This window comes from Arvicola amphibius, chromosome 6, assembly GCF_903992535.2.
Source record: "Arvicola amphibius chromosome 6, mArvAmp1.2, whole genome shotgun sequence".
Lineage (NCBI taxonomy): Eukaryota > Metazoa > Chordata > Mammalia > Rodentia > Cricetidae > Arvicola > Arvicola amphibius.
In genome coordinates, this window is record NC_052052.2 from 113,390,628 (window position 1) to 113,407,580 (window position 16,953).

At 39.2% G+C, this 16,953-nt stretch overlaps 1 protein-coding gene across 4 annotated transcripts in view; it reads left to right on the top strand.

The window, feature by feature from the left end:
• Window positions 1-16,953, top strand: part of Dip2c (disco interacting protein 2 homolog C) — a 373,272-nt gene that overhangs the window by 294,333 nt on the left and 61,986 nt on the right. For all 4 annotated transcript variants that reach the window (XM_038334504.1, XM_038334505.1, XM_038334506.1 and 1 more), the window contains 4 exons: window positions 1,716-1,852; window positions 3,545-3,753; window positions 12,902-13,016; window positions 14,751-14,952. In XM_038334504.1, the coding sequence (XP_038190432.1) occupies window positions 1,716-1,852; window positions 3,545-3,753; window positions 12,902-13,016; window positions 14,751-14,952 (663 nt within the window). The remainder of the gene's footprint in view (window positions 1-1,715; window positions 1,853-3,544; window positions 3,754-12,901; window positions 13,017-14,750; window positions 14,953-16,953) is intronic.

Sequence of the window (16,953 nt, forward strand, 5' to 3'; positions counted from 1 at the left end):
CAACCATCAGTTGTAAGTAGCTTCTCAGCTAGGAGTAGAAATTCATAAGCCTCTTCCCCATCCATGCTGGGATTTTGGTTGGCTTAATCTTAGTTGAAGGTCTCTCTGTATCTGCTTCAAGGGCAGCATGCCCACATCATTTTGATTATATTTAGTTGTTTCCAGAAAGCCTGTAGGAATTCATACTCATGGCAATTATGGGTGCTATTCCTATTTTCTCTCTGCCTTTCCCATCAGACTTCTTGATGTTTTTTAGTATGACAAATGAAGACAGTTTGGTCTACTTTTAGTTTTGTTGCTTGTGTTTTCTGCTACTCGAAATTGAAGGCACACCCTTACACATTAGGCACATATTCTATCATTGATCTGCCTCCACAGCCTTTTTTGTACATTTTGGTGTTTTGTTTTGTTTCTTGAGACAGACAGGGTCTCTCTATGTAACCCTGGCTGTCTTAGAACCCTATGTAAACTAGGCTGGCCTTGAACTTGCAGACTTGCCTGTCTCTGCTACTTGAGTGCTGGCATTAAAGGCCTGTGATACAATGTATGGCCCTTTCCTGTACATTTTATTTTAAGGCAAGGTCTTACTAACTTCACTAGACTGATCTCAAACTCACTTACTACAAGACTCTGCTTTTTGGTGTAGTTTGGGTATATATTTTTTCTTATTGTGAGCGAGTTTAACTTTTCATGTTTCTGTTGATTCTATTTCTTAGATGTAATGCTAGCCTCTGGAGGTTATAAAACTTCTAAACACTCATCTGTCACTGGCTATAAAACATCACTTACCTAAGACACTAGGCCTCTGGACCCCTAGTCAGGCTTATGGTTTATAGTGGTGGTAGGTAGGATGGTGAAGTTACATAAGCATCAAGTATGTGAGTCACAAATTAATGAGAATTTAGCATTGTTAAATGTGTGCATAAAAAAGGCTAGAGGGGTAGGGCTCAGATGGCAAAGTGTTTACTGTGTAAACATGATCAGAATTTGGATCCCCAGTACCCCTTTAAAAATCTGCCACAGCCGTGAAATCTTGCTGCTCAGAGATGTTGAAGGTAGGAACAGTAAATCCATGGAGCTCACTGACCAGATAACATAGATGAAGTGATGAGCTCCAGGTTCAGAAAGGGAACCTGTTTCAAAAGAAAATAAGGTAGAAGAATAAGCAGAGAACACACAAGACATTACTTCTGGCCTTTACATATGAGTGTGTCACACATACTGAGTGCCAAAACCTTTAAGTGGTATCTCTGAAAGATTGTGTACAAGAAGTAATTTAAACCAAGGCATAAGATTTATGTAGGACACTGGAGGGTTTAAATTCTGCTTTCAACTCAGAGAAGCTTTGGAAGACTTAAGAACAAATACCTGTACTGGTTCATTTGCAGGGATGTGTTTTGGAACTTTCAGCTGTTCCTCTGGTACATGTATAGTAAATGACTCTGACACATCCCAAGTAACATCGCATATGTAAATGGCACACAGTCTTTTTCTCTTAAATATAATTCATATTAAAATTAAAGTAATTGAAATGATTAATATGATAATGGAATCTAACATTTTGCTACAACATGAAAAGTTGCAACTCTTAGAGAAAATGGAATTTTATTCATGGCGGTATTTCTGTTCATCTGTGCCCCCATTAATATTTGTGGATTCATTAATTTCTCTCATCCTTGCTCATGCTCTCCTTGTGCCTTTTATTTTACCTTTAGCCATCATGTGTTCAGTGAAGCCAGATGGTATTCCTCAATTGTGCAGGACAGATGAAATTGGGGAGCTCTGTGTCTGTGCAGTTGCCACAGGAACATCATATTATGGTCTCTCCGGCATGACAAAGAACACCTTTGAGGTAGGTTGATGACAAAATTCCTCCTTCAGCTCTTTCCCTGGCTCTGCCCGAACAGTTTTGCCAGGTGTTCAGAAACAGAAATCATTAAGATGATAATTTCACCAAAGAACATTCATATTAGTTAGACTGGTGGGCTTTTTCCTCACTATATTTTTGTTTTTGATAATCGAGTCATCAGCATTATTCTAATCTTTTAGCCAGTATCCAGGAAGAATAGACAGTCTCTTTAAAATGGAGTTTTGTTTGTTGTTTTTTACATCTGACAGATAAGTGATGAAAAACCACATGTGATAGAAGAACATGTGCATAGGTGTGGAGGTAAATGTCCTCACTCAGGAAGTCAGCTGGCCATTCTGCACAGTCTTGTAGCATAGACTAGACTTGACTAGGTGTGAATTCAGGAGAACCTGAAAAATATGAATAATAATTTCAGTGGCTCAGTGAATGTGTAAGGTATGTTGTGACAGATCATGGTATAGATATACATGTAGTGTGTAGATATGTGTTGTGCATGTGTACACATGTGGGATATGTGTGAAATGTGTGGATTATACATGTCCGGCTGGTGTACATAGATAACCTGCTTTATGTAGGTGGTGAACACAGTAAAAAGAGATGTGAAAGGAGTTAAGACAGCTTCTGGTGTCTTGTACTGATTCATGGTATTCTTAGAGCTTTCTTCTATTTCTCATACGCTGTCTAGCCTTATGATTAACACAATATTTCACTGATTCATGAGTAGAACAGGTTATTTATTCCTAAATGTTAGAGCTCAGAGTGAACATACATGTGACTATAAGCTCAGATCTCTAAAAACCCTGGAATTGGAGCTGAGTATATCGTCTAAATAAAACGTGCCTTTTCTGTGTAGTTATCTTCAAGGTTGAAAGAAACACGATTTGTATTTTGGACAAGTTGTGCTCTCTTTACATTTTCCTTTTCAGTGTGTTTTCAATAATGAATAGGGATCAGCTCCTGCCGATATCTGTTATTTAAAAATGTGTCTTGAGTCTCCATTAATCACTTTCATCACCAGATTTTAAGCATGGTGCAATGATTTATGGCTGCTGCTTGTCTGGAGACTCAGAGCCTGTGAGTGGAGATTCCTGCAGCCCCTGCACATCAGGCAGACATGCAGAAGCAAGAAACTTTGCTGAGCCTGGGATGAACACAACAGGGAAATGTGTGTCCATGTGCACTAGTTACTTTTGACCTGCCTATAACTGCCTGACAAAAGTTACTTACGGAGGAAAAGTTTATGTTATTACAGTTTGAAATTACAATCCATCATGGTAGGGAAGCCATGGTGACAGGAATGTGAGATAGTTTATCCAATTACACCCAAGGTCAGGAAGCACCAAGAAATGAATGTTGGTGGAAACCTTCCTTTGTATTCAGTCTAAGTCCTCAGCCCATGGACCTCACCATGTTCAGACTGGGTCTTCCCTCATGTAAAGCTCTCTGGTATGATCAGAGTTGTGTCTCCTAAGTTATTCAAAATCCAGTCTAATTTGCAACAAATATTGAACATCGCACCATATTTATAGAGTGTCAAACAAAGTTACTATGACCTCATGCTGACAGAGTTCTAAGAGGTAAGAAAGTAAACTTGATTTCTCTCTAGAGAAGTGGCAAGACTGTAGACCCTGCTTAACCCTTTGAGTTGGCCTAATTGCAGCCTTCTTTCCCTAGGTATTTCCCATGACAAGCTCCGGGGCTCCAATCAGTGAATACCCATTCATAAGGACAGGTTTGCTGGGATTTGTTGGTCCTGGGGGCCTTGTCTTTGTGGTGGGTAAGATGGATGGCCTGATGGTAGTCAGTGGACGAAGACACAATGCTGATGACATCGTAGCCACAGCCTTGGCTGTAGAGCCCATGAAGTTTGTCTATAGAGGAAGGTTAGTGGTACTTGTTTACTAATTAAATACTTACTTTTGGTATAGTTTGTTTCCTAGTTAGAGTTACTATTGCTGGTATGAAACACCATGATGTAAAGCAATTTGGAGAGGAAAGAGTTTATTTGGCTTACTCTTTCACAGTACTGTTCATCATTGATGAAGTCAGGACAAGAACTCAAACTGAGCACAAAGAACCTGGAGGCAGGATCTGATACAGAGGCCATGGAGGAGTGCTGCTTATTGGCTTTGCTGCTCCTTTTTTTCCTTTTTCTTCTCTCATATATTATATCCCGACAGCAGTTTCCTTCCACTCCTCCCAATCTTGTCCCCCATCACCTCCCCCTCCCCCATATCTCCTCCTCCTCCATTTCTCTAGGAAGGAAGGAAGAAAGGAAGGAAGGTGGGAGGGATGGAGGGAGTGAAGGGGGAAAGAGACAGAGAGAGAGAGAGAGAGAGAGAGAGAGATAGAGAGAGAGAGAGAGAGAGGAAGGAAGGAAGGAAGGAAGGAAGGAAGGAAGAAAAGAAAGAATCAGGGATATCAACCAAATACGGAATAAAAACTTACAATAAGACTGGGCACAAACTCTCAAATCAAGGCTGAACAAAACAATCCAGTAGGAAGGAAAGGGTCCCAAGAGAAGGAAAAGAATCAGAGACATCCTCCACTCCTATTGTTAGGAGTCCCACAAGAACAACAAGCTACACAACCATAATCAGAGGACCTAGCTCAGATCCCTCCAGGGTCCATTATTATTGCTTCAGTCTCCATGAGCCCCTATGAGCCCTGCTTAGTTGGTTCTGTAGGTTCTTAGTTGGTTCTTAGTTGGTTCATGTTCTCATGATACGGTCCTTCTGGCTCTTGCAATCCTCACCCTAACCCCTTCTGCAGGGTCTCCTTGACTCTGCCTAGTGTTTGACTGTGGGTCTCTGCATCTGCTCCCATCAGTTGCTGGATGATGCTTTTCTAATGACTATTAGGCTAGGCACCAATCAATAAGTATAACAGAATAGCATTAGTTATTATATCATCAGTTTTTCCCCAGTCATATTTGGTTCTATCCTGGGTCTCTAGGTTGTTCAACCTCTTGTTCCTGACCATCCAGGCAGTGTCAGACATGGGCTTTCTCTTGTGGTGTGGGATCAAGTTTCCCAGGCATTGTTTGGCCATTCCCACAAGTTTTTCACTACCCATTACCCCAGCACATCTTGGAGGCAGGACACATCATAGGTTGAAGGTTTTATAGCTAGGATGGTGTCCCAGTCTCACTGATGGAAGCCTTGCCTGATTATAGAAGATGGCTAGTTCAGGCTTTGTATCCCCCATTGCTAAGATTCTTCACTATGGTCATTCTCAAAGATTCCAGGGAGTTTCCACTGCACTGGGTTTCCACATTTCCTCATATGCTGCCACCCCCACAAATTCCAGCCCTCTCTCCAAGTACCCTTTCCCGAAACCCACCACCACCCTACCCCTGTCTTATCCCTCCTATTCCAATCCTCACCCACCCCCAATCTACTTGAAAAAGCTCTTCTGTTTCCTCTTCCCAGGGAGATGCATGCATCCCTCCCTTGAATCCTTCTTGTTACCTAGTCTCTCTGGGTCTGTAGATTGTAGCATGGTTATCCTTTACTTCATTGCTAATATCCACTTATAAGTAAGTACATACCATGTTTGTCTTTCTGGGCCTAGGTTTCCTCACTCAGGAAAACTTTTTCCATCCATTTGCCTTCAAATTTCCTGATGTCATTTTTTTAACAGATGAGTAATACTCCATTGTGTAAATATACATTTTCTTTATCCATTCTTTGGTTGAGGAGCATCTAGGTTGATTACAGTTTCTGGCTATTATGAATAAAACCACTATGAACATAATTGATCAGATGTCATAGAGATAGACTGGAGTATCCTTTGGATATATGTCCAAGAGTATAGCTGTGTCTTGAGGTAGCTCAATTTCCAGTTTTCTGAGGAACCACCATATTGATTTCCATAATAGCTGTACAAATTTGCACTCTCGCCAGCAATGAAGGAATGTTCCCCTTGCTCCACATCCTCTTCAGCATAAACTGTCACTTGTGTTTTTGATCTTAGCCATTCTGACAGGTATAAGATAAAATCTCCGAGTCATTTTAATTTGCGTTTCCCTCATTGTTAAATATGTTGAATATTTCTTTATGTGTTTCTCAGTCATTTGAGAGTCCTCTGTTGAGAATTCTTTGTTTAGATGTGTACCCCATTTTTTATTTGGAACTTTTGATTTATTTATATCTCATTTATTGAGTTCTTTACATACTTTGGGTATTAGCCCTCTGTTGGATATGGAGTGGTGAAACCCTTTTCCTATTCTGTAGACTGTGATTTTGTTCTATATGGTGTCCTTTGCCTTACAGAAGCTTTTTAGTTTTGTGAGATCCCATTTATTTATTAATTGTTGATCTTAGTGCCTGCATTATTGGTATTCTTTTCAGGAAGCTGTCTCCTGTGTTAATTTGTTCAAGGCTGTGCCCCATTTTGTCTTCAATCAGGTTCAGTGTATCTGATTTATATTGAGGTATTTGATTCACTTGTACATGAGTTTTGTGTAGGGTGATAGATATAGATCTATTTGCATTTTCTACATGCAGATATCTAGTTTAACTAGTGCCATTTATTGAAGATATTTTCCTTCATCTTTTATATATTTCTGGCTTCTTTATCAAAAATATGTTTGTATTTATGTCTAGTCTTTGATTCCTCTTACACAGCTTTCATTGTGCCCCAAAGGTTTTGATACAGTATGCATTCATTTTCATTGAATTCCTAGAAGTTTTTAATTTCTTTCTTATTTCTGCCTTGACTCAGTAGATAGTTGTTCCGTTTCCACAAGTTTGTAGGTTTTCTGTTGTTTTTGAAATCCAGCTTTAATCCATAGTGGTCTGGTAGGATGCAGGAGGTTATTTTGATTTGTTGTTATTGTTGTTGAGACTTGCTTTGTGACTGAGTATGTGATCAGTCTGGGGTAATTTTTTAAATTCAACATATTCTTTGACCAGTGTATCAATTTCTTCTATCTTCTGTGCTTGAGATTATCTCTTCCATCTCCAGGGGATTCTGTTGCTGATGCTTGCATCTATAGGTCCTGTTTGTTTCCCTGGATTTTCCTTCTCCAGGATTCCCTCAGTTTCTATTTTTATTGCTTCTATTTCCATTTTTCAAGTATTGAACAGTTTTGTTTCCTTCAACTATTTGGTTTTTCTTGGCTCTCTTTTAAGGATTTATTCATTTTCTCTTTAAGGACTTCTATCATCTTCATAAAGTTGGTTTTAAGGTCATTTTCTTATGCTTCAGCTGTTTCAGAATATTCAGGACCTACTGTTCTAGGATAGCTGGGCCCTGGTAGTGAAAAACTGTTCTGGCTATTGTTGGTTGTGTTTTACACTGGTGTCTAAGCATCCAGATTTTGGGTGATTACAGGTGTAGGTGCTGATTTCTGAGTTTGTCTTTGCAAATGGGTGTTTTATTTCTTAGTTTCTGTTTCTTTTCTGGCCTGGGTGGCTTGTGGTTGAGTAGAGGCTCTACATCAGAGTTGGGGTTTGGATTTCTGATGGTCAGGTGGCCTCTGGTTTAGCAGGGGGTTTTGGGTTTCCACCAAATTGGGGACTGGACTTTTGATGGTCAGGGTGATCTCTGGTTGAGCAGGGTTTCAGGTTTCCACTGAGTTGGGGGCTCGGGTTCTGGCAGTGGCATGGCCTCTGTTGGAGAAAGGGTTTCTGCCGGACTTGTGGGTAGATATATGGTAATGAGGGTAGGTTGGGCAGGTACTGAGTGAGTGAGAGCAGTATGGGAGGTGCTTACCTGGATTTGGGGTGGTGGGGATAGCCTGTGGTGGAGCAGGGGCCTTCCAGCTGGTTTACTTCTTATGACTTGTGAAAAATCCTTTTTTTAAAAAAATAGGATTGAAGACTACTAGCTCAGTGGTGGCCCCTCCCATATCAGTCACTAATTTAGAAAATACCCTACAGGCTTATCTACAAATTGATCTTACAGAAGCATTTTCTCAATTGAGGCTCCCTCTCTGACTCTAGTTTATGTCAAATTCACAAAAAAACTAAGCCAGCACAATTGAATGGAGCTTAAAAATTTTCTTAGAGCCGGGCGGTGGTGGCGCACGCCTTTAATCCCAGCACTCGGGAGGCAGAGGCAGGCGGATCTCTGTGAGTTCGAGGCCAGCCTGGTCTACAAGAGCTAGGTCCAGGACAGGCTCTAAAAAAGCTGCAGAGAAACCCTGTCTCGAAAAACCAAAAAAAAAAAAAAAAAAAAAAAGAAAGAAAAAAAAAATTTTTCTTAGATTTATTTGTACTTAGTTTTCTTTTATATCAAATTGAAGCATTTGGAGTCAGTAACATGACTTCTTTTTCACTCCATCTATTTTCTCGCTCTCTCTCTCTCTCTCTCTCTCTCTATATATATATATATATATATATATATATATATATATATATATATATATATATATATATATCTTCCAGCCTGGCTATCTTTTGTTAGGCCACTGGCTGAAAGCACCTTCTTTATTGACCAGTTGCAATAAGACATATTCACAGCATATATCACCTCTGACATCACCTCCCCTTTTCTGTCTAAATAAAAAGGAAGGTTTTAACTTTAACATAGCAAGATTACATTTAACAAAAGAGGTATCAAACAAGAATTACAGTTACAACATTTCTATCTACTTTATCTTCTATCATAACTCAGGAAAATTATAACTATCTATTCTTCAACTCCATCACAGACCCCAGAAGGATATAATATTACCTAAGTTAACAGGAAGTTTATTGTAAGCTACTTCCAAAACTCTAGAATTGACAGAGACATCTTACAATGACAGTCACCCAAGGTTCTTCTGTAATGTTGGAGCATCCATCCTCAGCCTATAGGCCCATAGTATCCGGCAGACTTTTTCATGAAGCAGTAAATGTCAAAGACAGTTCCATCTATATTGACAATTTGTCAGACAATTTCTTCTGTGTCCTGCAAAGTTTCTGGCAGACTCTTTCATGAAGCAGGAACTCCAAAGGACTGTCTCACCTTTAGGCAAGTTCAGCAGTCATTTTTCTGTGGATCCTGCATGTCTAGTCCATACATCATAACATTAAGCAGTCCAGGCAAGAGCAATTTCTTGCCCAAATGACTAAGAAACTCCATAAGGAGCCTCTTTGATGCCCATCTTCTTCTTGAAGTAATTGGTGCTGCCAGAAACAGACATGTCTCAATGCTGAGAAAAGTCTAAGTCTTAAAGCATTTTAAATGCCATATTTTGTAGGTCTTTGAAAGACTTGAAGAATAACCATCAATCTGAAATATATCTCTGTACATCTAGAAAACCTAACTAACATGACTACAAGCTTGACTATTATGGATGATTATCTATTAACCTGTATTTATTAATTATAGATTACATTTTTGAATGAGCTGCACAAACACAATACCTTAATCATGAGCAGAAATAAACATATAACAAAATTGACCTTAAATTTATATCAATAAACCAAGATCCATACCAATGCAAATCTCTATATCATCTCCCCCTATAAATATAAACAAACATTTATAAACAATCATTGAGGGAATTTGGGCATACTTCTCTCCAAAACTGCTTCCTGCTTTTTGTTGGGCAAAGTAATTTGGGGGGATGTTTATGGCGACCTTTTGTGGAGTCTTGGTCCATCAAACCACATTAGTCTGGAAGGAATCCACAGGTTCTCATCCTCTGTGGAAACAAAAGCCGAACCTCTTTTCCAAAGCAACAAATCCTTAGAACCAAATTTTGAAGTCAAGATACCTTTAAAATATATAGCTTGGTTTCTTTTAGCAGGTCATACAATGAAACATCTCTCTGTACTTATCTCATTCTCAGACAAAAATTTAAAGAAAACACAATAATAAACATAATCCAGACTCTCTGTGTATATTCCATCTTTATGTGGCATATTTTTCTTTACCCTTTTAATCTATGACTGTCTGTACTCTGTCTCTATAAAGAGTTTTTAAACTACTTACTTCTTTTTATATTTTTTTCTTCTCTCTCTCAAGCCTACATACATTTATTCAACACTGTGACCCATTTAGAGGTCTTTTCTATCTGGATTTGTCTTTACTACCATGTATATCTGTAATTATTTTTTGACTAAGACACTTCTTAAAATGCAAAGCAGCATGACTTAGTACTAAGGCTTCTTTGCCTTTTGACTCCACCCAGCCCAACATGGCAGAGGTCCATTCACTGCCTCTGAGACTGCTGTGTGGGAGCTACACTTACCATCTCAACTTTGTAACCAGTTGGTCCATGCTGCCATCAAATAACTTGCAGACCGCTGCCCACAAACCCCATTGAAGTGCTTGGCCTCCTGAAAGAGCCAGAGTTCGTGCTGGCAGCATGAACCAGGAAGCTGTCATTTCAAAACTGTGCATTTTTTGTTTGTTTGTTTGATTGTTTGCAATACTGTTTGGCCAATAGCTTAAATGTATTCTGGCTAACTCTTATATCTTAAATTAATCCATTTCTCTTAATCTGTATATTGCCACATGGCTGTGGCTTACTGGCAAGTTTCCAGTGCATCTGTCTCCTGCTGACAACTACATAACTTCTTTTTGACTCTCTCTCTCTCTCTCTCTCTCTCTCTCTCTCTCTCTCTCTCTCATATACATATATACATACATATATATATATATATTCCATCCTGGCTATATTCTGTTAAGCCATTGGCCAAAAGTAGCTTCTTTGTTAGCCAATGGCAATAAAAGATATTCATAACATACATCACCTGGGGGTGATAGCATCTTTGGGAGACCCTGAAAAAAATTAGGATAATGATCAAAATCTTGTAGAGCTAGCTGTATTATTTTTTGTTTGGTTTCTGTGTATGGGAAAGTGTAGAGCTTATCTGAAGTCTTGGTTAGATAGTCTGTGAGGATGGACCATCTCAGCTAGCAGCTTTGAAGTTGTTCTGGATGCAAAATTTTGAGGAAGTTACAACAGAGGCATTCTGAGAGGCTGGATCACCTGGATTATTTTTATTTTATTAGTGTCTGGTCCTTTTTTCTGAAAACACATAAACTTTTAATGGTAACATATATATCTGCACTAACAGAAGTATGGAATGTGCAATGTGCCCAAATCAGTTAAAGATTTTTTTTTTTATGTTTGAGCAGGTAAAAGGCATCTGTTAAGTTTATTGTAGTGTAGAGCAGCGGGCTGTGTTCGTGGCACCCAGCTCCCGGCCACCTGGCTAGCTTATGCCCCAAAATAACAACACACAAATTGTAATTTCTTGAGGGTGTTCATAGCAACCTTTCAGGAGGGTGTGGTCTATCATACCATATTGGGATAGATGCAATCCATAGGGTCTCATCCTCTGTGAAAACAAAAGAATCTCTTCCAAAGTATCATATTCTTAGATCCAAATTCTGAAGTCAAGGTATTTTCAAAATATTTATGTTGGATTAGTTCAGCAGCATTTATAAACAAATATCTTTTAGCAGCTGTTGCTCCTTCCTCAGCATTCAAAAAATTCAAAGACAGCATAATAACATACAGTATCAAGATTCTCTGTGTATTTTCCATCTTTGTGTGGCTTTATTTTAACCTCTATTTCGTTTATTTTTACTTTTAACTTTTTGCTTTTTGAGACAGGTTCTCTGTATATCTTTGACCTGGAATAACTCTGTAGACCAGGCTGTCCTTGAACTCACAGAGATCCATCTGCCTCTGCCTCCCCAGTGCTGGAATTAAAGGTAGTTGCTACAACAATTTGAACTCACACTGATCTGTTTGTCTCTGCCTCCCAGGCATTGGGATTAAAGGTGTGTCCTGCCACACCTTGAAGTCACAGAGGTCAATCTACCTCTGCCTCCCAAGTGTTGGGATTAAAGGTGTGTACCACCACACCCAACTACTTCCTTTTTTTTTTTTTTTTTTTACTTTTAAGAACTTTAACCTTTAGCCTGCATATATTTTTAACACATAGTAAATCATTTAGAGGTTTTCTTCATCTTTGAATCTATCTTTACTGTACATCTCTCTCTTTTTCTGACCACATGAGCCTTTAATTAACTAAGCAATATGGGTAGTATTGAAGCCGTGGCTTTGACGGTTAGATCCAGCCCATTCCTTAGCTTTCCAGCCTCATGGCAGAGGTACCAGCCGTAGCAGTGTTTATCGCCACAACTCTACAGTGTTTCAAGGTCCTTGCCAGCAAGCAAGCTGCAACAGTGTTAAACAACACTCAAAAGCTCTCTAGTCAGGACCGCCTGCTTGAAAGAGTCAGAGTTTGCCCTGGCAGGAGGGCCCAGAAAGCCGGCATTTTAAAACAGCACAACTTTTTTTTAAAATCACATTTCCTCTCTGCCTATAAGTCCCACCTGTCTGTCCTGCTTATCTGTTTGACAATTTAGCTCTTTATTAAACCAATCAGAAGGCACCTTAGGCAGAGATACATTTTTACATTGCAAGCAAATATTCCACAACAAGAAGCTATTTTTAAAAGGGAGGTGTATTGTAGAAGTCTTCAGTGGCTTCAACTGTGTGCTGACCATACAAAGCAGGAAGATTGAGCAAAGAACTATTAGTTGAAAACAATCTTTCTCCTGTTAGAGAAGGGACTACTTTACAGTTCCAAACTCAAGAAAGATTGATACAGTTCTCCAAATACAGGACATTCCATCGATCATATGTAAATTTATTCTTCGTCATAGCCAGCCTTAAGGCAACTACACAGTTGAATTATATCCTGCTAAAAAATTTCTCTCAAAAAAAGTCATAAGATTGTAAGTTTGTTTACTATTTTCTGTTGGGCTCTATTTGTAGCTTAGTTTTGGCTGCATATTGGATACACCTGTAACCTTATCCTCAAACCTTAAAGAGACAGCGAACAGCCTCCTGGTGTTAGGTGTGCATTGTTACACCCCTCCCCCCCAACATACACACATGCTTTTCTCACATTAGCTCATGTTTGGGAGTCTGGGACTAATCTTCATCTGTGATGGAATCCTGAGATTTGTGTAATTAATCTTGATTATGAAGTCCTTACTGCTGCAAGAGCCCTTGGAGTCCTTGGAAGCAAGTCTTTCTCATCTGCTCACCACAGGTTCCCTCTGTTTCTGCAGGATAGCTGTGTTTTCAGTGACTGTCCTTCATGATGAAAGGATAGTGATTGTGGCTGAGCAGAGACCAGATTCCACAGAGGAAGACAGTTTTCAGTGGATGAGCAGAGTGCTCCAGGTAGTATGGCTGACTCTTAAAGCTTTTCTCCTGCTTTTCTCATTCACCTTTGTAGGATTGTAGCTCAACCTTTGTCACCCATTCCTTTGACCATATGTTTATATTCTATTGCTTAAACTGTCTGATAGGAAATTCTTTATGGTGTCCAGAAACAAACTGAACATATCAAGGGCAGAAGTCAGGAACTGCAGAACTGCTTCTTGGTAGTTTTGTGGCAGACTTGCATGTGTGTTGCATGAGACTATATGCTCTTTTCTCCGAACCCTTCTTTTTTAACTATTTATGGTTTTCCAATAGGCCTATGTGAAATTATGCAACCTTTTTACTGTAGTGAGAAAACCATCTCTTTGTTTGACTTTCATATACCCAGAGCACTGTTCATATGATATATACTTTTATAATATATTGTGTATAATAGTCTGGGTTTTTTTTATAATTTTAATTTTTATCAAAAACAGTTTTTTCATACACTATATTCTGATCATAATTTTTCCTCCCACAGTTCTTCCCAGATCCTCCCTAACTCCCTACACATTCAAAGCCACATCCTTTCTTTCTCTCATTGGAAAACAAATGGGAACTAAACATATACACACAGAGAAAGCAAAAGAGAGAGAGAGAGAGAGAGAGAGAGAGAGAGAACAAAAGTGAACAAAAAAGTCAAAAGAAAAAGCATAAGAAGTGCATACAGACACAGAGATACATACACTCACACACACTGAAATCCCATAAAAACACAAAAGTAGAAAACAATATAGAAACAAAAAACCTTTATGGTTTTAAAAAAATGCCCCGCAAAACATTATGAGAAAAAAAAAACCTTCAAAAATACCATTGAGTTCATTTTGTATTGGCTATCTACTGCTGGCCAAAGTGTAGTTTATATACCAAGTGAAGCTCCATGGAGAAAATGAAGTTTTCTTTTGTGACTAATTTTTCCTTTGTGGGTATAGACAAGGTTTTTGTGCATGCATTTATTTATAGAGGCTAGTTTTAATGACTTATTCTAGTGATTCAGCATTTCAGAGGCTGAGGCAGGAGAATTGCCACTAGCTAAAGATCTGCCTGGGCTATAGTCTGTGGCTGTGTCTCAAAAAAAAAAAAAAAAAAAAAAAAGAAAGAAAAAAAAAAAAAGACAAACAACCCTCAAAACGAAGATGATGGGAGATTATAGTTCAGTGGGTCGAGTACTTGCTGTGCAGTATAAGGACCTGAGTTCAATCCCCAGATGCCATGGTAAAAAGGCAGGCACAGTGGTGTGTTCTTGTGATGGAAAAGCAGAGACAGGCAGATTCTTGGGGCTCACTGGCCAGCCAGCCTAGTCTAATTGGCAAATTCTGATCCATAAAGAAATACTTTCTTCAAAAAGATAAATAAGTAACAGTAGACAGCACTTAAAACCAACCCCAGAGGTTGTCCTCTGGCCTCCTCACACACGTATACACAAACAATTCTAAGTAATATACTATGTACTATGTCTGATTATAGATCCTATTTTACTTTTTAAAAATTGTTTACTTATTTCATGTGCATTGGTGTTTTGCCTGCATGTATGTCTGTATGAGGGTGTCAGGTCCCCTGGAACAGTAGTTACAGACAGTTGTGAGCTGCCATGTGGGTTCTGGGAATTGAACCCAGGTCCTCTGGAAGAACAGTCAGTGATATTAACTGCTGAGCCATCTCTACAGCCCCTAGAACCAATTTTAATATGACTGTCTCTTTCTTATTTTTCAGGCAATTGACAGTATACATCAAGTTGGAGTTTATTGCCTGGCCCTGGTACCAGCAAATACCCTTCCTAAAACTCCACTTGGTGGCATCCATTTGTCAGAAACAAAGCAGCTTTTCCTAGAGGGCTCTCTCCACCCCTGTAATGTCCTGATGTGCCCACACACCTGTGTCACAAATTTACCTAAACCACGGCAGAAGCAGCCAGGTACGCCCAGTAACCCTTCATGTTGTGACATAGCCTTGAGTGGATTCTGTGAGCTGTCTGTCAATAGCAGGCTTGGGAGGAGCTCCATTTATGAATACTGGTAATCTCCATTCTCATGTTCTCCACATGATCTGCACTCCCAGGCAGTGTGTTCTCACAAGATTTTGTTTGCACCCAGATGGCTAGAGTGTAGCAGCTCTTCTGAAGTAGTGCAGTCACCTCAGGTAGTCTGTACAGAGAATGTGGGTAGAAGAGGTGTGTGCCCTTCTTATTGGATGTCACTTCCACTGGGAGTGGTAATGTTCAGTCACCTGTTGGTAGCCCTTGACTAGGCATACATCCCTTAGGTATGGTCCTGTGTCCAGATTCTGGGTAATTCCTAAATGGCTCATTTAGGAATGAAAGTGGTAGGCTATGTAATAACACTTTAAAACATGAGGAATAAGGGAACCCTGATGGCTCTTTGTCTTGGAGAGGGGTGGAGTGGGGGTATGGGTGGAAGGGAGGGGAGGGAAGGGGGAGGAGGAGGGAAGGAGATGGAAAAAAAAAACATGAGGAATTCTATTTATTTGTGACTGAGATTGTTGTCTCATTGCCTGACAGATTAGGAACACATTATCTTTTATCCGGCTTGCTTCTCATAGTTAATAAATCAGTCACATACTACTAAATCTCATACACTTGTCAGTGCATTTATTGTCAGAATGTTGTAAATTAGGAAACAGGAATCTCCTGCTAACTTGATAGCAGAGGGGCTGGTACATACAGATAAAACTAAAGCTAGTCGAACATGCTATGGCATGCACCATACCCTCATCGCAGTCTCCATACCCACCTAGTTTCTTATGAGTTCTGGGGATTTGAACTCCACTCGTCACACTTGCGTAGCCAGCCATTTACCCACCAATCCCTCTTCTCAGTCTTTATACTGTAATTCTTCTATTAAATATCTTTTTCCTCTTCTCAATACCTCCCCCATTTCACTCACACGGTGGAGAGGGGATCTAGAATTTCTAACCTTTCCCTTTAAATATGTATTCCTTGGTTTGTAGGTATTCATTTAACAAAAAAATTGAGTAATTAGCATGTTAGGGTTTCTAACAGTCAAAAATTTTAGTTTCTGCAGTTAAGAAATTTCTGGGCCAACAAAATGGCTCAGTGAGTAAAATACTTGATGCCAGTCCTGAACCTGATTTCAATTTCAGAACCCACATGATGGAAGGAGAGAACTGACTCTAGCAAGTTGTCCTCTAACCTCTACACTCATACCATGGCATGAGTGCATGTACGTGCACAAGTAATAAATGTAATAAAAAATTTGTGAAAAATATTTTTTAAAAAAACTTCCTTTTTATAATTGAAAAAGTGAAACTATCAGAACCATGTCTGATGTTTCTCTTTCAAACTGCTGTCCTAAACTAAGAATGCTTATTGAGTTTGTAACAGTCAAGTGAATAAAAAAGCTTTCATTTTATAGTGGCTTCTGGGTTTACTCTTCTACATCTCACTGTAGGCCTGATGGAAAATTGCAAACCTCTCTGGTCAGTAAAATCTATAAATAAGTGATTCTTTATCATATCCCTTCATCTATCCCGATAGGCAAATGTATCAACCCTCTCTATAGGTCCTAATATCAGAAAACAAGAAGAGGTATAATACGGAAGTCTTTCTTGGTTTTATATCCTGTATTTATCTTCTGTACCATTTTTATAGTCACATCTGAATGTATATCACCTGTTGGCTTAATGCTATACAGTAGAAGCATTAGTCACAGAGGGCTAACAGGTTCTCTGTGTTAAAAACATCATTCCTGTGTAACCTCATTCAGGTTTGTTCATTTTGACCATCACAGACACATCAATGATTTCATTGCTATCTTATATTAAGAGTGATTTGAAGCTGTGTCTTACAAAGTGTTTTCCCAAGGTTAATTCTTCATTAATTGACTAAGAGTCCTGATAAAAAGAATTTCACTTAAGGGAGGGGAGGGAAGGGGAAGGG